Source organism: Anopheles maculipalpis, chromosome 3RL (genome assembly GCF_943734695.1).
Source record: "Anopheles maculipalpis chromosome 3RL, idAnoMacuDA_375_x, whole genome shotgun sequence".
Lineage (NCBI taxonomy): Eukaryota > Metazoa > Arthropoda > Insecta > Diptera > Culicidae > Anopheles > Anopheles maculipalpis.
This window is the reverse complement of record NC_064872.1, coordinates 18,820,742-18,843,594: the sequence shown is the minus strand read 5'-3', so window position 1 is coordinate 18,843,594 and position 22,853 is coordinate 18,820,742. Positions and strand designations below refer to the sequence as shown.

The window sequence follows — 22,853 nt, the reverse complement described above, 5'->3', positions numbered from 1 at the left end:
ATGTGACACAAGCGATAACGTGTGAATGTTTACTTTAAAGTTATGTTTCGGTCAAGCCTTAGGATGAGATTAATTACTAAGAAGCGATTATCAGATCTTAGTAAAAAAGGATGTTTAAGTTGAATATTTCAACTTTACTTTCTACAAACAAACACTTTGCAGTGAAATTCCTTCGTGACAAGCCATAATCGATATAGACGTATAAACGGAAACAGAACGATCGATTGGACATCCAACACTGTGCTGCGCACTGTACGTGGCAGTAGATAAACATCTCGTGATGTGATAAATATCATCTAGATTGTCGTCTTTTTTTTTCCCTGCCTAGAGTCACATCATCATCATCATTTCAGCATCGATCAACGTAAATACGGGAGCTATAAAAACGGTAACGACCACACAATCCTTGTCAGAGTAACTCGGAATTTACTGAAGCAAACGTATCGGGCGAATTCAATTCCAATCCGGATCATTGGTAGCAACGCTATCGATCGACCAAGAGCCATGGCAACGCGTGGTGTAGTGGAAGTGATCGTGGTGCTGGTGTTAATTGGTGTGAGGTCGTCAACAGTGGCACTGCCCGCCAACGATCTAAATGAGGTGGAAGTGAGTGAATCGATGGCACGCAATTTTCTTAACGAGCTGGAGAATGATATACTGGAGATAAACTACAACACAACCCTGCAGTCCTGGAACTACGAAACGAATATTACTGACGATACGCTTGATATGCGCAACGATGCCGTCGATGATCAGTCACGGTTTCTCAAGGTATAAGACAGGATTAAGTTTGACGGTTACATCATCGTGTGGTGGATAGAAGTAACGGGAGTGCGGATTAACATAAGGCGCCTCAAAATTTGCCCAGTTCTACGATCAATCGGGAAGATAGAAACGGCTTTCGGCGATTTGTTAAACTTGATCGTGCAGTTGTGGGTCTAACTGGTGGTTCGCTGAGGTGGATGGTGTGGTCCACATTTTGCATCACTTTCGTTGAACTGGTTATACTTGTTTGGAGCTTTGGGTGTTGTGTTCTCTGTGATCTTGATCTTCTTCGGAATGGGATGTGAAACAAGTTTTTTTTTTTTGGGTGGAAAAGTACTTCAGTCGATGTTCAGTTCCGTTTTTGTTGATCGTGCGTTGAGGATTCTCGTCAGCTGTCGGGTGAGAAAACCGGAATGTGATTGCCATTGGGATTTTATTTTGTAGCAGATACAGGCTTTTAAGCTTTTAAGTCTTAAAACCAATTCTGGACGGGACCATGTTTCGGAAAGAAAGTAGATCTACTTTTGTCAATGATGATCATTACTTTTGAAAACAAGCTGGTGCCAATTTCAGCAATGTCCGTATCCACTATTGTGATGTTTTTTTTTTTTTAGAAATGGATCCCAAAATAATGACACTCTGAGGTACTTTAGGCTTATTTACGGACAACATTTGAATTGGTTCAGTACTTCGACTAACAACCCGCTTAGTCACCGACAACCAACACCTATCGGGCCTGGTTAAACAGGAGCAATGCCCTTCTTAATTCAACATAATTGTATGCACCAATCGTTCCAATCCAGTTTGCCATCCAGAGTGGCCGGATCGGTCCGCAATCACCAAAGCTCCGTGTGCCGGTGCCGGTTCTCCTTCTTGACGAACCCGTTCTCTTCTTCTATTGTTTTGATGCACGCGAGCAGAATTAAAGCCGGTGGTGTGGTGTGGCGTGTTGCTATAAGAGAGCTTTCGCCGCTGGACGCTTAGTTCAGTTGTCACCCGACCGCCGGCAGGGTTGCATACGTGAAACAAATGATTCGCACAATCGTCAGAACGAACCTAATGGTTCCGCCCCTGTTGCTGCTGATTGCGTTCGGGGCTGTAACCGTCGCTACGGACCCGGAGCTAGAACGTAGTGAGTTGGCCGCCCAGCGCTATGTGACCGATCTGGAGGAGGAGATACTGGCGCGCAACAATAACGCCACCGAACTTTCGTGGGCCTACGAATCGAACATCACCGAGGAGGCACTAAAGCGGCGCAATGAGGCTGCATCGCGTAATGCGAACTTTTTCAAGGTGCGCTTACTGGACAGTTCTTGGGGAGTGGTGGAAAGGGCCAAGGTTTAAATGCGGCGTGGGCGGTACGCCACAAATTGTGCCTCGTAAATGGGAACGGTGCTTAGTTTGTATGCATGTCATTAGCGAGTTCGCGAGTACTGACTCAGTGTATAAACACCGCTTAGTGGATGATGGGAAGGAACGACGGGTCATCCTCGCATCATCAGTGCGTTTAATAGCATCGACAAGGTCTTGCGCGGAGACCTTCAACAACATTTATCGATGGTTGAGGAAGAGTGGATCTCGTCAAGTTGCCGCTGCTCAGTTTAACAAATCCACCGCACGGTGACTCTTGTTCGTCAGCTTTTGCAATTGTAAGGGCCACTATCAGCAACAAGATGGCTACTTTTGGTCAATACAAAATCTCATCGCGACCGGCATCATCCACCGCGAACCGGTTGAATTGGCTGGGAACTATCGGATATTTATAGCTTCCATCCCGTGTGCGCTTGTGATAACAATCACCGCACAACTTGCGCAAACAGTGTTCACCAAAACGGAAGATCTTGTCATCTGCGATCATCGACATCCGATACATGCACACAATAAGCAAACAGCTGGCGCCATCTGAGCGATCAACTTCCTTTCGCCGTCTATCAGGTTGAAAACTTTCATGAGCTATTCTCAGTACAATCATGTACGCGATCAAGTACCGTTTTGTTGTAAAAAAAAAAACGCACTAAAAATCTGCCAACTACTAGACTTCCCTAGCGATAAAGCATGGCCAGACTGTGAAGGCCACCGAGATTGATTGAAATTACGCAGAGGGAATTCATTTTTGATGCGTATTTTTTGTGTGTGTCCGCTTGTACTCTGCGAGCGACCATCTTCATCCCATTTCGTAACACACGTGATCGTGATCAGAACGATTTTGATCGAGCAACTTTATGGTCGAGCGGCCGTACACAATTCATTCGTCGACCGTTGGGCGGTGCGAGTGGAACAACGATCGCGTTTGCCGCTGTTGTTTGTCACCAAAATATAAGCCGATCGCACTATGATTAGGCAGATTTTTTGGTGCTGTCTAGTGCTGCTAGTAAGCGGAAGTGTGGTTGTTAATCGGAACCGTGTACGGTACGCAGAACGATCGGTTTGGTTGTACCTGGACTCTATAGAATCGGCAACATTGCAACATACGTACGATGAAACCGTTGCGTCGTGGGGTTACGAATCGAACATTACTGAATATACGGCTGAAATTTCGATGAAGGTGGCACTGTACAATGCGGTATTTTGGAAGGTGCTAACCGTGTGCTAATCAGGACGCCAATGTGTGGTGTGAAGTGGAGCGAAATTTATTTATTGGTTATTTCTGGGCTCAAACAAACTTCTTTTCTATTTGTCTCCTCCGTACAGGAAGTGGCCCGCGAGTTACGGCTGTACGATTTTAACAGCTTCAAGGATGCCGATCTGAAGCGTCGTATCAAGAAGCTTACCGATCTAGGATATGCAGCACTGGATGAGCCAAAGTTTTCCCAGCTCGTTGATGCTATCTCGCGCATGCAGGAGAACTATGCCACGGCGAAGGTGTGTCAGTATCGGAATGAGTCAAACTGTAACTTTGGGCTGGAACCGGAGCTAACCGAGACGCTGGCAAAGAGCCGCGATCCGGAAGAGCTCAAGTACTACTGGGTGCAATGGCACGAGATAGCTGGCAAGCCGGTACGGAAGGACTTTGATGAGTATGTGGCGTTGAACCGAGAAGCAGCTCAGCTAAACAGTGAGTAAATGATTTTGTGTGATGATCAAGAAGAGAAAGGTCTAATGCAATGTTTCTTCTACTGCAGACTTTACCTCCGGTGCTGAGTATTGGTTGGATGCGTACGAAGATGATACCTTTGAACAGCAGGTTGACGCTGCGATCGAACAGATCCGTCCACTGTACGAACAGATTCATGGTTACGTACGGTACAAGCTAAGGAAATACTACGGAAGCGAGATTGTGTCTGAGAAGGGTCCGATTCCGATTCATCTGCTGGGCAACATGTGGGGACAAACTTGGGATAACATTGCCGATATCACGACACCCTTCCCGAACAAGAAGCTGCTAGATGTGACCGAAGAGATGGTGCGCCAAGGTTACACTGCAGTGAAGATGTTTGAAATGGGTGATCAGTTCTTCCAATCTTTGAACATGACCAAGCTGCCACCGTACGTATATAAGGAGGGATAGCATTAGTTACCCAAAACGGTTCTGAAAGTTTCGTTTATTTTCAGCACTTTCTGGGAGAAGAGTATTTTGGAAAAACCGAACGATGGTCGCGAACTAGTGTGTCATGCAAGTGCATGGGATTTCTACAAGAAGGATGACGTACGCATTAAACAGTGCACACGCATCAACATGGAGGACTTCTTTACGGTGCATCACGAGCTGGGACACATCCAGTACTATCTGCAGTATCAGCACCTACCGAGTGTTTATCGTGAAGGAGCCAATCCTGGCTTCCATGAAGCTGTTGGTGATGTGCTTTCACTATCCGTGTCGACCCCGAAACATTTGGAGAAGATTGGCCTACTGAAAGACTTTATTCTCGACGAAGAATCGAAACTAAACCAATTCTACCAAGCGGGTCTGTCGAAGCTGGTGTTCCTGCCGTTCGCTTACACACTGGACAAATATCGCTGGGAAATTTTCCGTGGTGATGTTAAGCCCGAACATTACAATTGTAAGTTCTGGGAGATGCGTTCGAAGTATTCCGGCCTTGAACCTCCGGTTGAACGCAGCGAGAGCGATTTTGATGCTGCTGCGAAGTATCATGTGTCGGCCGATGTAGAGTATCTGCGATACTTTGTGTCGTACATCGTGCAGTTCCAGTTCCATCGGGCTGCTTGCGAAAAGGCTGGCCAGTACGTGAAGGGCGATCCGGAGAAGACGCTTAACAACTGTGACATTTACCAGAGTGCCGAGGCCGGTAATGCACTGAAGGCAATGTTAGCAATGGGATCCTCAAAGCCTTGGCCAGACGCGATGGAGGTGCTGACCGGACAGCGCAAGATGAGTGCAGATGCGTTGATCGAATACTTCAAGCCACTGTACGATTGGTTGGTGAAGGAAAATAAGGCCCTAGGGGCGTTTGTTGGATGGGAAGAAAAGCTTAGTAAGTGTGCAAGATCAACAGCTTCTGTGTAACTCACAACTGTTTAATGCTCGCTTTTTCTTTCAGAGTGCAAATCATCGTAAAGTATGAACATCTACAATAACGTATCTCCCGTATATGATCTCCAGACCATTAAAAGACGTCGACATGATCGATTCAATGATATTGCTAATCTTCTGGAGTAGAAAGTTATCGTTGAGCTTCTTAATAAAGTAAGACACACAAATACAAATTGTTTTTGACTCTTCTGGAGTTAGGCAAACGAAAAGAAAAAATATGTCCTCAAGCCTCCAACTTACATCTTAAGTTCATCTAATCATACGGCTGTGTTATTGATATCGGGGATTGTTTAGTGTCATCTGTTATCGGTGGGGCGTATACTCTAATGCTTGCATAACAATACAAAATTAAACGTAAATAATTAAGTACCAGCGCTTATCAGTTCACCTGTCCAATTGTCAGTGATAAGAAAAGTAAATAAATAGCCATGCAAATTGCGGGCTTCGTCTCAGTATCACTTTTCGTGTAGGTGAAGTGATTCAGGATGAGGTTCGTTTTGTTGATTTCGTTGGCCATTGGCCTCGTGTGTCACGTGAGTGCAGCTAGTGTTCCTCGTCGCATTTTGGCGGCTCAAGAGCAGGAAGTGCTGCAATATTTGGAGGAAATTGAGCCAGAAATTTTGTCCCGTCGTAATGCTGCCAGTGAAGCAAACTGGGCGTACGATTCTAACATTACGGACGATAACCTGGATGTGAAAAATGAGGTCGCAACTGAAAATGCTGCCTTCTTTAAGGTGAGAAGTTACTAATGATACATGCGAGAGCCTTTTCCATGGTAACGAATTTCATTTTCACCCACATTTGTGTAGCAATTTTCGGAATACCTCGCTCAGTTTGACTATGAAAGATTTGAGGATGAGGACCTAAAGCGCCGGGTGAAGAAACTCGTAGGTTTGGGGTATTCAGCCTTGGCTGAGGATAAGTTTAGCAAGATGCTGGATGCCATCAACAATATGAAGGAAAATTATGCTAAAATCAAAGTGTGTGACTACCACGATAGTAACAAATGCGATTTGGCATTGGAACCGGAGCTGACGGAGATTCTGGCCAATAGCCGGGATGCGGAGGAACTAAAGTACTACTGGCAGCAATGGTATGATGCTGCTGGTGCACCGACAAGAGAAGACTTCCAAACGTACGTCGATCTCAATGCGGAGGCTGCCGTGTTGAACAGTTGAGTGACGCTCCCTTTTTTAATCTGTGTAGGATGTAACTCGGAATGATTTTTGTTTCAATGATTCCAGATTATGAATCTGGTGCTGAATCTTGGTTGAGTGCTTATGAGGATGACACGTTCGAGGAACAGGTTGATGCTGTAATTGAGGAACTGAGACCGTTCTATGAACAAATCCACGGATACGTTCGCTACAAGCTACGTGAGTTCTATGGCGAGGATGTAGTGTCGGAGAAGGGACCGATTCCGATGCATTTGCTCGGTAACATGTGGGCTCAAGGATGGGGAAACATTGCCGATATTACCAGTCCTTTCGGAGATCGGCAATTGTTAGACGTGACAGAAGAGATGGTTCGTCAAGGATACAACCCAATCCAGATGTTCGAAATGGGCGATCAGTTCTTCCAGTCGTTGAACATGTCGAAAGTCCCCCAGTAAGAGTTGTACTTGGTTTTTTTCCCACTGCTTGAAAATAGTTAATGCTTATTAATTTTGTATTTTTCAGAACCTTCTGGGACAAAAGCATCCTCGAAAAGCCGGACGATGGTCGTGATCTTATCTGTCATGCCAGTGCCTGGGATTTCTCGAAGCCAGATGATGTGCGCATCAAACAGTGCACCCGCGTGACGATGGAGCAGTTCTTCACAGTGCATCATGAGCTGGGCCATATTCAATACTATCTGCAATACCAGCATCTACCCAGTGTTTACCGATCGGGAGCTAATCCTGGCTTCCATGAGGCTGTTGGAGACGTCCTTTCGTTGTCCGTTTCTACTCCTAAGCATCTTGAGAAGATTGGCCTGCTGAAGGACTTTGTGCTGGATGAGGAATCGAAGTTGAATCAATTTTACCGCTCGGCTTTGACGAAATTAGCATTTTTGCCGTTCGCGTACACCATCGACAAGTACCGATGGGGTATCTTCCGTGGTGATATTAAGCCTGAGGAATACAACTGCAAGTTCTGGGAGATGCGATCGAAGTACTCCGGAGTTGAGCCTCCAGTAGTTCGAACGGAAGATGATTTCGACGCTCCTGCCAAGTACCATGTGTCGGCCGATGTAGAGTATCTACGATACTTCGTATCGTACATTATCCAATTCCAGTTCCACCGAGCTGCATGTGAAAAGGCCGGCGAGTATGTTAAGGGGGATCCAGAGAAGACACTGAACGACTGTGATATCTACCAGAGCACTGAGGCAGGCAATGCTATCAAGGCAATGTTGGAGCTGGGATCATCGAAACCATGGCCCGATGCAATGGAGGTTCTCACAGGAGTGAGACGCATGAGTGCCGATGCTCTGATTGAATACTTCCAACCATTGTACGATTGGTTGGTAGTTGAAAACGAACGCATTGGAGCTTACGTAGGATGGGAGGAATCAGACAGTAAGTAAGCTTTCGATACCAACTTTGTGGGTGAAACTAATATTTTCATTTTCTTGATCATTGATTACAGAATGTGTGTCAAAATAAATGATGAAATCCACTTCATGGCTATAAATAAATGAAAGTAGAAAATAATTTTGATTCGAAATCATGATTTGATGAACCGAAAATGATCATAGAAGTAGTATAAAATTTGAAATGTTAGTATTAAAATATCACATTGTAGCAGATTATGTTTCTTATGTATGTATGATTATGTTTTTTATGTAATAGGAATAAAATCTCAGCACTTTTTCATTAGAATTCTTCACAAAACAGGGTGTAAAGGATTTGGAGATTACGAAAAGGTGAAAGAAAACATAAACCATAAACGACGGATATGAGAATCTATTTGACTTCTATGAGTCAAAAACGTAGACCACAATAGAATTTGATGCCACGAAAAATTTAGCGTTGAAACCCGTGGCATTATGAGTCGATCTGCGGGGAAAACAATGGTTTCTCCTGCCTGAATAAAAATTTGCTTGATTCTTTATGGATTGGCACTGCATGCGCTTTTTGGAAGATGCTAAGAATTTGTTCATTTATTTGAATGATATGAAATATAATCTCTGAATGTCAATTTCGCTACTATGCCAAAGTTCGATAACACTTATTTATTTATTTTATAGAGGCTTTGGGGTCTTAAAACCTCATTCATTTGCTTCTTAACGGGTTCAATAGCATAAGACTGAGTTTGATACCGATGATGCGAAGTATATCTATAAACAACAAGCTCATGGGCGTAAAGAACAGGCTTGACAATCGTCTAGATATGATAACAAGCTGCCTATAAAAGCAGATGCTAAACACCGTTGTGGATCAGTTTCGATCTTCGTACGAATCAAGCCTCATCAAGATGAGGCTCCTACCGGTTGTGTTGCTAGTGCTTGGTTTGGTGTGTTGTGTTTTCGGTGGCAAACTACAAGCATCAAAGTTTGCCAGTGAGGAGGAACTCGAAGCCCGTGAATACGTCGAGCGCATTGATGAAGAAATTTTAGCCCGACGAAACGTTGGCACGGAAGCCGAATGGGCATACGAATCCAACATCAACGAGGACAATTTGGTGGTAAAAAATGAAGTGGCAGCAGCGAATGCTGTGTTCGTGAAAGTAGGTGATACACGTGACCCGTAATCAGTGAGCGTTACGTAACCTATGGGAGTCTTTCGTTTGTTTCCTTTCAAGGAAGTGGCCAACACTCTGAAGAAGTACGATTACGAAAGCTTCAGTGATGAGGATTTGAAGCGTAAAATCCGAAAACTCACCAAGCTGGGATACTCTGTGCTGCCGGAGGACACATTCGCCGAGATGCTGGATGCAATCAATCGGATGCAGGAGAACTATGCTAAAGTGAAGGTTTGCGACTATCGTGACGGTAGCAAATGCGATTTGGCATTGGAACCGGAGCTGACGGAGATCCTCGCCAACAGCCGTGACCCTGAGGAGTTGAAGTATTACTGGCAGCAGTGGTATGATGCGGCTGGTGCACCGACGAGAGAAGACTTCCAAAAATATGTTGATTTGAATGGAGAAGCGGCAAGGATGAACAGTTGCGTTGAAGATAGCCGCTATCTCATCCCATGGCTTCAGCTGATTAACAATCTGTATGGTCTGATATGAATTGCAGATTATGCGTCTGGAGCGGAGTATTGGCTGAGCGCATACGAGGACGACACGTTCGAGGAACAGGTTGATGCCGTTATTGAGGAGCTGCGTCCACTCTACGAGCAGATTCATGCTAATGTACGTCATCAGCTGCGAAAGTACTATGGCGACGAGGTGGTGTCAGAGAAGGGACCAATTCCTATGCATTTGCTTGGTAACATGTGGGCTCAAAAATGGGGAAACATTGCCGACATTACAAGTCCATTCCCGGATCGTCAGCTGTTGGATGTGACGGAAGAGATGGTTCGTCAGGGATACACTCCAATACAGATGTTTGAGATGGGCGATGAGTTCTTCCAATCGATGAACATGACCAAAGTACCCGCGTAAGTAATCATTACACATTGAATCGAATAGTCTCAATACAGTCTCAATACCTGGTTCACTTGTTACAGTTCCTTCTGGGAAAAGAGTATCCTCGAGAAGCCAGACGATGGTAGGGATTTGGTTTGTCATGCCAGTGCCTGGGAGTTCTCGAAGACTGATGACGTGCGTATTAAGCAGTGCACCCGTGTTACGATGGACCAGTTCTTCACGGCTCACCACGAGCTGGGACATGTGCAGTACTTCCTACAGTATCAACACCTTCCAAGTATGTACCGTGATGGAGCCAATCCTGGCTTCCATGAGGCTGTTGGAGATGTACTGTCTCTGTCGGTTTCAACACCGAAGCATCTGGAGAAGATTGGACTATTGAAGGACTATGTGCTTGACGAAGAATCGAAGTTGAATCAATTTTATGGATCTGCATTGAACAAGCTGGTATTTCTTCCATTCGCCTACACGCTGGACAAGTACCGTTGGGGTATCTTCCGTGGTGATATTAAGCCTGAGGAGTACAACTGCAAGTTCTGGGCGATGCGATCGAAGTACTCCGGAGTTGAGCCGCCAGTAGTTCGATCGGAGGCTGACTTCGATGCACCTGCCAAATACCATGTGTCGGCCGATGTAGAGTATCTACGATACTTTGTATCGTTCATTATCCAATTCCAGTTCCACAAAGCAGCTTGTGAAAAGGCCGGCGAGTATGTGCCAGGAGATCCAGAGAAGACGTTGAATAACTGTGACATTTATCAGAGCACTGAGGCAGGCAATGCTATCAAGGCAATGTTGGAGCTGGGATCATCGAAGCCTTGGCCCGATGCAATGGAGGTTCTCACAGGAGTGAGACGCATGAGTGCCGATGCTCTGATTGAATACTTTCAACCATTGTACGATTGGTTGGTAGTTGAAAACGAACGCATTGGAGCTTACGTAGGATGGGAGGAAACAGACAGTAAGTAAGCTTTCTATACCAACTTTGTGGGTGAAACTAATATTTTCATTTTCTTGTTCATTGATTACAGAATGTGTTACAAAATAAATGATGAAATCAATTCTTGGCTATAAATAAATGTAAGTTAAAAATAATCTTGATTCGAGTTCATGATTTTACTACTGAAAATAGTCATAGAAATTATCTTGCTTTTAATTATTGTATCAGTTAAAGTTTTAAGAAATTGTCTTCTTGGCGTAACGTCCTACTAAGTAAATTGGATTACTAAACTTGCTGATAAAATGTACTTCTATAGTCGACCCTCACTACGCAGGAACGGCTGGGTTCGATGTGAACGCCGGTTAAGCCGTGTAAAGATCGGCGCTGCTGTAGCCTATCGAGTTACCTTCTTCAGGATCACATTGCTAGGATTTCGATTCGAACCTTAGTGGAAAAACCTTTGTCTCATATAATATAAGCGTTGTTTGACTATTTATTGGTTAGAACTGCATATGCTGCTTGGAAGATGCTAAGCTATCGTTCATTAGTTTATGCATGAAATCTAATCTCTACATGTCAATCACACTTCTGTATCAATGTTCGATAAAATAAGATTGAGTTTCGAAACCTCCACTGATGCGTAGTGTCAGTATCTACAATAAGTCCATTGAAGTAAAGAACAAGCTTGACAATCCTCTAGATATGATAACAAACTGCCTATAAAAGCAGATGCTAAACACCGTTGTGCATCAGTTTCGATCTTCGTACGAATCACGCCTCATCAAGATGAGGCTCCTACCGGTTGTGTTGCTAGTGCTTGGTTTGGTGTGTTGTGTTTTCGGTGGCAAACTACAAACATCAAAGTTTGCCAGTGAGGAGGAACTCGAAGCCCGTGAATACGTCGAGCGCATTGATGAAGAAATTTTAGCCCGACGAAACGTTGGCACGGAAGCCGAATGGGCATACGAATCCAACATCAACGAGGACAATTTGGTGGTAAAAAATGAAGTGGCAGCAGCGAATGCTGTGTTCGTGAAAGTAGGTGATACACGTGACCCGTAATCAGTGAGCGTTACGTAACCTATGGGAGTCTTTCGTTTGTTTCCTTTCAAGGAAGTTGCCAACACTCTGAAGAAGTATGATTACGAAAGCTTCAGTGATGAGGATTTGAAGCGTAAAATCCGAAAACTCACCAAGCTGGGATACTCTGTGCTGCCGGAGGACACATTCGCAGAGATGCTGGATGCAATCAATCGGATGCAGGAGAACTATGCTAAAGTGAAGGTTTGCGACTATCGTGACGGTAGCAAATGCGATTTGGCATTGGAACCGGAGCTGACGGAGATCCTCGCCAACAGCCGTGACCCTGAGGAGTTGAAGTATTACTGGCAGCAGTGGTATGATGCTGCTGGTGCACCGACGAGAGAAGACTTCCAAAAATATGTTGATTTGAATGGAGAAGCGGCAAGGATGAACAGTTGCGTTGAAGATAGCCGCTATCTCATCCCATGGCTTCAGCTGATTAACAATCTGAATGGTCTGATATGAATTGCAGATTATGCGTCTGGAGCGGAGTATTGGCTGAGCGCATACGAGGACGACACGTTCGAGGAACAGGTTGATGCCGTTATTGAGGAGCTGCGTCCACTCTACGAGCAGATCCATGCTAATGTACGTCATCAGCTGCGAAAGTACTATGGCGACGAGGTGGTGTCAGAGAAGGGACCAATTCCTATGCATTTGCTTGGTAACATGTGGGCTCAGGATTGGGCGGGTGTAGCTGCCATTACCAGTCCATTCCCGGATCGTCAGCTGTTGGATGTGACGGAAGAGATGGTTCGTCAGGGATACACTCCAATACAGATGTTTGAGATGGGCGATGAGTTCTTCCAATCGATGAACATGACCAAAGTACCCGCGTAAGTGATCATCACACATTGAATCGAATAGTCTCAAAACAGTCTCAATACCTGGTTCACTTGTTACAGTTCCTTCTGGGAAAAGAGTATCCTCGAGAAGCCAGACGATGGTAGGGATTTGGTTTGTCATGCCAGTGCCTGGGAGTTCTCGAAGACTGATGACGTGCGTATTAAGCAGTGCACCCGTGTTACGATGGACCAGTTCTTCACGGCTCACCACGAGCTGGGACATGTGCAGTACTTCCTACAGTATCAACACCTTCCAAGTATGTACCGTGATGGAGCCAATCCTGGCTTCCATGAGGCTGTTGGAGATGTACTGTCTCTATCGGTTTCGACACCAAAGCATCTGGAGAAGATTGGACTGTTGAAGGACTATGTGCTTGACGAAGAATCGAAGTTGAATCAATTTTATGGATCTGCATTGAACAAGCTGGTATTTCTTCCATTCGCCTACACGCTGGACAAGTACCGTTGGGGTATCTTCCGTGGTGATATTAAGCCTGAGGAGTACAACTGCAAGTTCTGGGAGATGCGATCGAAGTACTCCGGAGTTGAGCCACCAGTAGTTCGATCGGAGGCTGACTTCGATGCACCTGCCAAATACCATGTGTCGGCCGATGTAGAGTATCTGCGATACTTTGTATCGTTCATTATCCAATTTCAGTTTCACAAAGCAGCTTGTGAAAAGGCCGGCGAGTATGTGCCAGGAGATCCAGAGAAGACGTTGAATAATTGTGACATTTATCAGAGCACTGAGGCAGGCAATGCTATCAAGGCAATGTTGGAGCTGGGATCATCGAAACCATGGCCCGATGCAATGGAGGTTCTCACAGGAGTGAGACGCATGAGTGCCGATGCTCTGATTGAATACTTCCAACCATTGTACGATTGGTTGGTAGTTGAAAACGAACGCATTGGAGCTTACGTCGGATGGGAAGAAACCAAAAGTAAGCCATACTGGTTTTTTTGCAAAGTTTTTTTTTAAATTTTATGATTAATTTTTATCTACTTTTTGATTCCAGAATGTGTCTCATCGTAACGATTCTATGGTCCGCGAAAGCCGAAACTACCTTAGACGAGCTACTACCGACTTAAAATAAACCGAACCATCAAAAGCTAACAAATACACGGTCGATGAACAAACGTCCAATAGCTTCTTTCAATCAGCTTTCCATGCTTCACAAACCCGTGGCTGTACCCGGGATACTTTTCCGTACGCACATACTCATAATATCCCCCGAAGGTATTACGCTGGCTGATCAAACCACCCGGAACACCTTTCGGAAGCAAATAGTACGAACTAGCACCGTAGGGTAAGTCACCGGTGTAGAGGAGATTGTGTGCTCCGGTGAACATGAACTGTTTGCTCTGAAGATTCTGAAAAGTGACTTGCGATTCACCGTTCACCTGTCGCTGGGAGAGCCTCCAGGTGCTTGCAAACCCGCTGCTCTTCGATGCCACCACGTACGGGCTGTCGTTTTCACCCTCGTCGACGATAGTACTGGGGACTAGAAATTCATGCGTTTGATTATTGATGATTGCGTAACAGCAGGAGTTGAAAAGGTTGCTTGTCGATAGTCCATACTGGAGCAGTAGGATGAAAAGTCGTAGACCACGAGCTTTGTTCATGTCAGTTACACTGTGATGTGACAGTGTACGATCGCTCCCATGTTGGTTTATATGCTCTTGGACATCGTCTTTGCAGGGTTATCTTTTATCGTCGTAACGCATGGCAAGTATGTCAATAATTTGAGATGCAACTCACCTGCCTCGACAACAATAGCGTGCCAAAAACAGCTCACCAGAAACAAACGATCCTTTCATACCTTGTTTAACGTTTACCTAACCTATAAATAGTGTGAATCATTGACAGCTTCATTTGCACGATCGGCATCTCGTGCCAACTTTGCATAAAACACATTCGAGTACAGGCCGACAGGCTACGGGTACTGCTGTAAATTACAATTGTAACCATATTTCCCCCGTGCCCGTGGCACGCGCGCTGGTCAGTGTGACCCTTTCACGGTCATTCGGAAGAATGATCCTGTGGTCAGCGCCTGAACGTACGACAACATGCCACCGGGGGTCATAAAAATTGGTTGACAGTTTTTGTTGTGCTTCTTGCGAAGACCCGGTACCCTGTCCCTCTCCCGGGGAGACGTCTCTTGCGGTTACACGAAACCACAGAAAGAATCTTATTGTTTCGGCGTCACAGGTTACCGACGGGAGGTTGCTTGCTATCACGTATCGTACACAGTGGCACGCCGGGTTCCCAGCGGTTTCCCACGCCGTGGGGCCCGTACCGTACCCTCGAATGCGTATGACCTGTATCTATGGCCTGATAGGGTGGTCTGGTGTTGCATTGTTGGTACATGTTGGCCCTTTTTTTTGGAGTCATGCGCGTAGTGGTTAGGTTTAATTTTCATTAACATGCGCTCTCCATATGTGAATGCCTCTATTCTTATCTCATCTACCGAGACTACAGTGGCAGGGTAAGACTAGATGTTGGACACGCTACTAGCTCCCCCCGAACGGTGCGTACCGGTTAGGTCCACTGCAACTGAGTCACCGGTATGCTTATGATGGTGCATGACTACTTCCACACAGAGCACGTAAGAACGTCGGCTAGAAGTTGCCATCTCCCGCGTGTCGTATCAGCGTCTATCAGTGCGCACGGTTGGCACAGTAATTGTTTCCCCTGTGCAAGTGAGAAAATAGCAAATGGCCGTAGGGTCGGTGGGACAGGTGGGACCGGCAGTCAGTCAGGCAGTAGTGCCGTTTCACTTTGACACTTAATTTGAATACCATTAGTGGAACGTTTCGAACGGGTCGGAAAGTAAAGGAAGCAAAGGGAGCGGTAGTGGGTTTTGGGGGTCGTAGCGGGAGGAAAACAAAATTTCCCGCTGTAAACAGTACAGTACAATTGGTTTGATTGCTTGGGACCTGGCAACTTCCGACTTGGGGCAGGTGTATTACTACCCGCACAGTTTGACGGGACCGATAGGATTGCGCACCGGGAGCTTTCAGTTTCGTTCGGTTGCTCGTCGAGGATGGACAATTTTGTTAGAATCCCTTTTGATTCTGGAAGTTTAGGTTTCGTTTGTGTAGTGACCAAGTGAGCAACATAGGAGGATTCAATTAATGAGTTTGCGATAATGTTCTGTGCAATAAATACATTGATGTATGTATGTGCGACCGTTTTTACGAAAAGTTTTATGAAATACATACAGTGAAGCACAACAAATTCTAATTTTATCAAAGTGTAAAAGTGAGGTTATGGTGCAAATTCTCAGTGAATCAATTTTGGTAAAACGAGGATATATCATCGAATCAACGAAGAAATTGCTTCTGATTAAATTGATAAGCATATATTTTCAGAATGTGTGATGAAATTAAATAAAAAACTTTACCAAAAGGCAATGAAGAATAAAATAATGGATTCTTTTCACATTTTTTTAATTTTAACAAAGGCTAGTAAATCTAGGCAAAGCTAGTAAGCTTTGGGTAATCAGTTTTCACTACGCAGGCACGGTCCGGTTGGGCTTTGAACCCGAGTCCTCCCGTTTGAAGACCGGCGCCGCTGTCGTATTACTACTGGCCGCCCCTTGTTGGTAAATAGAAAGTGTGCTTTTGCAACTAATTTCGGGTTCTGAAATTTCATGCAGCAATGGCCAGGCCGTCCCTGAAAAAGCAAAACAAAACATTTTTTGCTCGAAATTTTTAAATAAAAGCTAAAATACGATAGAAAACAAAGAGAGGTTGCTTATGGTTTTGCTAAACATTGTAATGATTATAAGTGTTCTAAATACCTACAGCCAGCGATTGTCCGGTGGTATGGTGTATACGCCATAAGCCAAGTTCAAATTCCATATGGGGACTGTTCCTTCGTAGTGAGGACTTGACAATCCCATAACATGGTTAAACATCTAGTTTTAAGCCTAGATACAATATGTAAATAAGAATATTTTTATTTACTTAGTACGTCTTTTTTAATGTAAATGTGTGCTATAATGCGTAGCTTTTATTTATGGACGGTCCAGCCATAATTACTAAATAAAATAAGTAGAAGAGTCCTCTAAAGCGTTATCATTTATTTGGAGGCTATTATAGCTAAGGACGATTCCTAATTGAAAACTCATTTAGATCCTTTTATGTATTTATATCGTTCCATCGTTCAATTGCTTTGGAAAATAGGTTCAATGGTAATGAGGCAGATAAAGTGCGCGGCAATGTAGAAAAAACAATATATTTTGAGATGATAAAAGAAAACTTATCTTGAAAAAGTGTTCCAAAAATGAAAAGTTTACCTAATCATTAAAAACAAACCTTCGAAATACGAGTTATGCATTGTTTGGACGTGTGTTTACAGTGTTACAGTTCAAGTGAGCAGTGGAATATATTAAAACTTAGTGAAAGTGAAACCGTTACGATCGTCGAAACAAATACCCACATACGATTAGCATAATCCGTTGAAAAAAGTGTTGCCTCTGTACAAGCATAACCCAAAGCACCTGCAACATATGCACGATAATAAGGTTGCGCAATGTTACGGCTGCTGATAAAGTGCACCTTCGTTGCGGTGTATGTGCTACAATCGATCCATTGTGAGGCTGATCCACAGCTTAACCTTCCGCCTTTAGCACCGCCGGGTATTGAAGGGCGCCGCCCGGTGACATTTCCCAACGGCGATGGTGCTCCGACGCGTGTGCCTTTGGGTGTTGACGGTATGGTCAGTGGGGATGGGAATAGTGTGCACGATCGTAGTAGAAGCGAACGGTTTGGTCCTCCGTACGATGGTGATGACGATGAAGAAGACGAGCGACCCAATTATCCGGCCCAGCCACAGGGTCGTGCGAATAATGAGTACGATAGAAGAGTTGGACCGGACTCGGTAAGTGGTGTGATATTGGCAAACTGATGCTAACATACGATGCTGGATGATCATGAAGTGATGGGTTATATGAATTCTTTTGATCTGCAGCCTTACTCGTACAACGATCGGAACAGGTACGGCGATCCTACCCGCAATTCAAACCGTGAAAGGTATCCAGGCGATCGAAGTCCAAACCCTGGCGTTTCCGATGTAGACAATCCGCTGCTGTATCAGGACGGTGGTGATCGAAATCGTAACAGATATGTATCGGATGTAGAAAACCCACTACTCTACCGGGATCGCACACCGTACAATCCGAACCGGGATGATGATGAGCGTAACCGGTACAATCCCAACGCACGGCCATACAATCCTAACGATCCCAACTTTGGTGGGCGGAATCCCGATCCTAACTATCGTGAGCCGGGCGTCCGTGATCCTAACTACCGTGATCAAGGCTTTCGGGATCCCAATCAACGTTTCCCGGGTGAAGATCCTTCCTACCGTGACCGCAACCGGTACCCCGATGATCCCAACTACCGTGATCCTTATCGCAGCCCGGAAGAAGAACGGTTTCGCATTGAGAACGAGCGTCGATTTCGGGCAGAAACGGAAAAGTTGCGAGCCTTTCTTACGGAAATTGATCGAAAAAGCTCGCTAGAATGTTCGCTAAACGTGGCAGCACAGTGGAACTTTGAGACAAACATCAACGATGCAACTCAGGTCGAAGCGGTAAGCATAGCGGTAGTGGTAAAATAAGGTTCTAAGGTCACACGAAGACGGCGAACGGCACTTTTAAACGGTAGTGCGCCTGCATGTTGAGCAGAGTTGGTAATGATCGTGTTGAAAACAATTCCCACCGTGGAAAGGTAAAATTAGATGTGGGAAAACTGTGGCTAGTTGTGGCGCATGCGGTTTGACATTGACATAGAGCGCAGATTAGTGACATCTAGTGAGGTAGTTCACGGATCAGCCACCGCTCGATTGTAATGGCTTGTAGTTGATTTATGCATGAACTGGTAAAGGTTGAGGGAATTTCAGATGCAGAAGTTTGTAATGCTTTGTTTTTGTGGTTCACAAGTGCTTGGTGAATAGCTTTGAGCCTTAAGTAGACAAATCGTTGAATGGGTTTGACTGGAACTGCATCTGTTTGGGGTGTTTGTATTAATTAACGAGAAGAAAATATTTTTTTAGTTACAGCTTATCCACGTTGACGTCTACTGCAGAGATTTTAAGCATAATATTAATGTCAGAAGGCTCCAGAAACTATTCCTCAAATCCTGTAGTACTAAAACACAACCTTTCATCACAATTAAATTGTTTTTCTTTCGCTGTCCGCAGCTTGCAGCTCAGCAACGATACAACGACTTCCAACGTCTACTGTGGGATCAAATGCGTCGAATCGACCAGACAAAAATATTCGATGACAAGCTCTACCGCCAGGTGCGGCTTATGTCGATCATCGGTCCAAGTGCTCTGCCACCAGATCAGCTTGACAGGGTAGGTATAAATACGATCTGTTTGCCTTTTTTCGCATGAGTCACGAACCACAATACTGTATCTTCCCACACACAGTACAATAGAATTGTGAATGATATGCTGGCCATCTTTAATGGTGCTACCATCTGTGCCTACGAGCAACCGTTCGAGTGTGGTCTACGGCTGCAGCCCCACCTGAAAGACGTAAGTGAATGAATGCTTCTCATCGGAATTGCAATGCTAAATGGTAGTTTTGGTATCACCCTTGCGTAGATAATGGCGAAGAGTCGTGATTGGAACGAACTGCAGTACACCTGGCTCGAGTGGCGTCGTAAATCTGGACGAAATATGCGCGATCTGTTCGAGCAGCTAGTAGATCTTACGAACGATGCCGGACGTGTTAACAGTAAGTACATGGATTAATGTTTGGTTTGCTGTTTTTTCGAATGTAGAAAATATGGGTCTTTTTTTATTGGCAGACTTTACGGATGGAGCTGCCTATTGGACGTTCCCGTACGAGTCACGCAATTTTCGCGAGGAAATGGAGCAAGTGTGGCGCGAGATTCTACCCCTCTACGAGATGATTCATGCGTACGTACGTCGAAAGTTGCGAGAATTCTACGGTCCCGATAAGATCAACAAGAATGCTCCACTGCCCGATCACATACTCGGTGACATGTACGGCCAGAGCTGGCGTAACATTCTAGACATTGTTATCCCGTACCCCGGGCGCAGCTTTCTGGAGGTCACACCCGAAATGCAAAAGCAGGGCTACAATCCACTGGTGATGTTTCAGATTGCGGAAGAATTCTTCGTATCGATGAACATGTCCGCTATGCCGCCGGACTTTTGGGCCTCGTCCATACTTACCCAGCCGCCCGATCGTCCGATCCTCTGTCAACCATCTTCGTGGGATTTTTGCACCGGGAAGGATTATCGCGTCAAGATGTGTACGCAGGTTACGCACAAGGATTTCATTACCGTTCATCATGAGCTGGCACACATCCAGTACTTCCTAAACTATCGCAACAATCCGAAAGTGTTCCGAGACGGTGCTAATCCAGGTAAGGGAAAGGTGAAGTAGCGGTGTAAATAACTTCCCTCCATAACAGACTGGGTTCAATGGGCTTACCTTTCATTTCCGTCCTTCGGGCTTTGTTCGCAGGTTTCCACGAAGCGATCGGTGATGCAATTTCACTGTCCGTCGCTTCACCGAAGCATCTGCAAAATCTGGGCCTCGTCCAGAAGTCCGTCGATGATACGGCGCACGACATCAATTTCCTGTTTTCGCTGGCAATGGAAAAGGTAGTGTTTCTACCGTTTGCCCTCGCCCTTGAAGCGTGGCGGTATGATGTCTTTAGCAAGCGCATCCGTAAGGAGCAGTACAACTGCCACTGGTGGCTGCTGAGGTATGTAAGGGTACGGGTCGTCGTACGTGGTGATCCGGCACGTCGGGAAATTGTGATGGACGTGGTGGTTGTGTTTTTTCGATTCCGGTAGCAGCGTCGTGTCTTTAACTGGCTTCTATTTTCTTCCAATCATCTCCGTGCATAGGGAGGAGTATGGCGGTGTTAAGCCACCGGTACTTAGGTCCGAACTTGACTTTGACCCTGGTGCAAAGTATCACGTGGCAGCCAACATCCCCTACATCAAGTGAGTACATGTATGCTTTGTGGAGTTAAATAATTTTATTGAAAAAATATGTAATTTGTGCTTCTTGTGATCCTACATTAAATTATTTTGAAACCGGACTGAAGTGTTGATTCACAGAACATAAACTGACTTTCAACAATTTTGTATGGAGAATGTCCGTTCCGTTTCTGGACTACTGTCCTATACTATATGTAATTGATTTGTCGAAGTTACAAGATTGTTATTTGGTAAGAAAGTTTACTGAATTCCGAAGAACAAGTCTAGGTGCAGAAACACCAAGAAATTGCAATGAAATTTTTGGAATGTTCATTTTTTTCATATTTTAGTGTCTTAATTCCTGCAATACTGCAATACGTAAATCATGACAATGTCATCTATTTATATTTACTACTTTTTACATGTCTAGTCGCGACGGCATAGAGTGGTAGAGGCGATAGCGGTGCCAGTCTTCACTAATGTTTCTAATTGAATTGGATCATAATTGACGAGTTGGATCCGATAGACATTCGATTAGGATTCTATACGATGCAATCCAATCGGGATTCTAAACCAAGATAGAATATGATTTGGATGTGAAAAGAATTCCATACCACTGGGATTCCTTTGCTTATTTTGTTGGGACTGGAGGTGAAATGTATAAAGAAAGAAACATGAGATAAGCCCCTGCCACGTAAAAAAGTGATGGATCCGTTACTTAACATAACATCGGATTGAGAAATTCGAATCTCGATTGGGAATCGCTTCTCCCAACACTAGCCTTCACACAACAGGACTGAGCTGCAAATCCCATCGTAAACGTTCCCCCATAGTGAGGACTTGTTTATTCAATTTACATGATCATGTCTCGTAAGCTGTTAGATGATCGACATGTACTATAAAAGCAGGTCTTTTAGTTTTTTTTTAAAGAAGAAGTCACACTTTATATTTACCTACCAAACGCTATGCAAAATAGGCCTGCAGCTGAAGTTTCTTCTACAGCTTGCGGTGAAAACAGAAAGTATCAAATAAAAAAGATGCCGTTTGTTTGAGTTTTATAGTAGTTTCCATTTTTGTAAATTCGATGGTAAACTTTATTGTCTATTCTAGAATGTTTATTTTCCATCCCCTAACTATTGGTTACATATTACTATCTCTAAGTATTATTCAATTCTGCTTTGCATGGTTTTACTGATCGTTTACACCGACGATGGATCGGTTTACACAAATTTCTTTGATCTTATTATGTACATACATAGAGACGTCAAAATCTACACAGACATTATTGATTAGTGCCAAAACTAATAACACCGTTACATTACAAACGTTCACCGGCATACACGAGGCACACGAGGGCAAAGTCGATTTTGTAACGCAGCTACCGAACTAATCCGCAGCAGAAACTTGATCTCGTTTCGACACGATTCAAACGGCGTCATCGGAGCAGCAAACGCCGAACGAGCCAGCCCTGTCGAAAAAGATCACCGCTACCTCCGACTGGAACCGCACACGACAGTCATGAGCTCCTTGCGAAAGCTTTCCAACGCATCGGGGCGGCACACCGAAGGATTTCCCTTCTGCCTGGGCTAAACGGGTTATTACCGTATACGATGCGCATCGGTTCGGCCGCCGTGTCTGGAACCGGGCGTACCGTTGCAACAGCCCGAGTGTTGTGTGCATGCACTTTCTCATCATAATGCCGCCACGTACAGGGCGTTACAAAACTCCGATCGCTACCGGGCTCCTCGAATTCGCGCAATCACACACTGACACATTGCTCATTATCTTGCGCAAAAGCTTGGCCGTCGATCGTCGGGCTAGATCGGCGCCACGGTATGGGTTCGGTGGGTTGGCCAAAATTTCAACATTTCACCGGACTGGGCAGCGGTGCCAAGCCATCGGAGCTTTTGCTTGGGGAGGGAAATTGATAGGAAGTTGCGGCAAGACAACTGCAACGCGTACCGGATTACCTCACGGTTTTTTTCGGGGCTGAAGTAGGATTGCAATTTGGATTGTTCCGGATTAAAATTGAAGCATCGACCGATAAGTGTAGGAATGAAAACGTACCTCTCGGTTGCTTACCGCACCGAGCGCATTGAACGGTGCTGTGGTGTAATCATAATGCGCATAATTTTGTGCCGGTTGGTGACTTGTGGATGCTTCTTCTGCATGC

At 44.9% G+C, this 22,853-nt stretch overlaps 6 protein-coding genes across 7 annotated transcripts in view; all 6 read left to right on the top strand.

Annotated features, from left to right (window-relative positions):
• Window positions 1–22,853, top strand: part of LOC126564110 (ribonuclease Z, mitochondrial) — a 346,473-nt gene that overhangs the window by 290,684 nt on the left and 32,936 nt on the right. The window lies entirely within an intron of this gene.
• Window positions 505–5,430, top strand: LOC126564320 (angiotensin-converting enzyme-like). 2 transcript variants are annotated; one of them, XM_050221322.1, is made up of 5 exons: window positions 505–771; window positions 3,457–3,820; window positions 3,888–4,251; window positions 4,318–5,198; window positions 5,265–5,430. In XM_050221322.1, the coding sequence occupies exons 1-5, from the start codon at window positions 505–507 to the stop codon at window positions 5,279–5,281; spliced, it is 1,893 nt and encodes a 630-aa protein (XP_050077279.1). In that variant the 3' UTR covers window positions 5,282–5,430. The 2 variants fall into 2 exon arrangements, with proteins under 2 accessions (XP_050077279.1, XP_050077280.1); XM_050221323.1 differs by lacking the exon at window positions 505–771 and adding an exon at window positions 1,752–2,058.
• LOC126565843 (angiotensin-converting enzyme-like) lies at window positions 5,736–7,825 on the top strand. Its single transcript, XM_050223053.1, has 4 exons — window positions 5,736–5,991; window positions 6,067–6,430; window positions 6,502–6,865; window positions 6,937–7,825. Exons 1-4 carry the CDS (start codon window positions 5,743–5,745, stop codon window positions 7,823–7,825), a joined length of 1,866 nt encoding a protein of 621 aa, XP_050079010.1. The 5' UTR covers window positions 5,736–5,742.
• Window positions 8,716–10,806, top strand: LOC126564363 (angiotensin-converting enzyme-like). Its single transcript, XM_050221391.1, has 4 exons — window positions 8,716–8,967; window positions 9,043–9,406; window positions 9,485–9,848; window positions 9,918–10,806. Exons 1-4 carry the CDS (start codon window positions 8,716–8,718, stop codon window positions 10,804–10,806), a joined length of 1,869 nt encoding a protein of 622 aa, XP_050077348.1.
• On the top strand, window positions 11,564–13,684 carry LOC126560453 (angiotensin-converting enzyme-like). The gene is made up of 4 exons (XM_050216412.1): window positions 11,564–11,815; window positions 11,891–12,254; window positions 12,333–12,696; window positions 12,766–13,684. Exons 1-4 carry the CDS (start codon window positions 11,564–11,566, stop codon window positions 13,682–13,684), a joined length of 1,899 nt encoding a protein of 632 aa, XP_050072369.1.
• The window catches only part of LOC126565807 (angiotensin-converting enzyme), a 76,423-nt gene continuing 70,789 nt past the window's right edge, over window positions 17,220–22,853 (top strand). Inside the window, exons 1-8 of the mRNA XM_050223016.1 lie at window positions 17,220–17,590; window positions 17,681–18,304; window positions 18,914–19,072; window positions 19,148–19,255; window positions 19,325–19,457; window positions 19,531–20,115; window positions 20,217–20,460; window positions 20,606–20,704. Coding sequence (XP_050078973.1) covers window positions 17,243–17,590; window positions 17,681–18,304; window positions 18,914–19,072; window positions 19,148–19,255; window positions 19,325–19,457; window positions 19,531–20,115; window positions 20,217–20,460; window positions 20,606–20,704 — 2,300 coding nt within the window. The 5' untranslated portion in view covers window positions 17,220–17,242. The remainder of the gene's footprint in view (window positions 17,591–17,680; window positions 18,305–18,913; window positions 19,073–19,147; window positions 19,256–19,324; window positions 19,458–19,530; window positions 20,116–20,216; window positions 20,461–20,605; window positions 20,705–22,853) is intronic.

Excerpts from the sequence above, each read along its gene's own strand:
- LOC126564320 (XM_050221322.1), top strand. The coding sequence starts at position 505 with ATGGCAACGCGTGGTGTAGTGGAAGTGATCGTGGTGCTGGTGTTAATT. Across the intron at positions 772-3,456 it reads ATCAGTCACGGTTTCTCAAG|GAAGTGGCCCGCGAGTTACG; the intron begins GTATAAGACAGG and ends TCCTCCGTACAG. Across the intron at positions 4,252-4,317 it reads AACATGACCAAGCTGCCACC|CACTTTCTGGGAGAAGAGTA; the intron begins GTACGTATATAA and ends GTTTATTTTCAG.
- LOC126565843 (XM_050223053.1), top strand. The coding sequence starts at position 5,743 with ATGAGGTTCGTTTTGTTGATTTCGTTGGCCATTGGCCTCGTGTGTCAC. Across the intron at positions 6,431-6,501 it reads GGAGGCTGCCGTGTTGAACA|ATTATGAATCTGGTGCTGAA; the intron begins GTTGAGTGACGC and ends CAATGATTCCAG. Across the intron at positions 6,866-6,936 it reads AACATGTCGAAAGTCCCCCA|AACCTTCTGGGACAAAAGCA; the intron begins GTAAGAGTTGTA and ends TGTATTTTTCAG.
- LOC126564363 (XM_050221391.1), top strand. The coding sequence starts at position 8,716 with ATGAGGCTCCTACCGGTTGTGTTGCTAGTGCTTGGTTTGGTGTGTTGT. Across the intron at positions 8,968-9,042 it reads CGAATGCTGTGTTCGTGAAA|GAAGTGGCCAACACTCTGAA; the intron begins GTAGGTGATACA and ends TTTCCTTTCAAG. Across the intron at positions 9,849-9,917 it reads AACATGACCAAAGTACCCGC|TTCCTTCTGGGAAAAGAGTA; the intron begins GTAAGTAATCAT and ends CACTTGTTACAG.
- LOC126560453 (XM_050216412.1), top strand. The coding sequence starts at position 11,564 with ATGAGGCTCCTACCGGTTGTGTTGCTAGTGCTTGGTTTGGTGTGTTGT. Across the intron at positions 11,816-11,890 it reads CGAATGCTGTGTTCGTGAAA|GAAGTTGCCAACACTCTGAA; the intron begins GTAGGTGATACA and ends TTTCCTTTCAAG. Across the intron at positions 12,697-12,765 it reads AACATGACCAAAGTACCCGC|TTCCTTCTGGGAAAAGAGTA; the intron begins GTAAGTGATCAT and ends CACTTGTTACAG.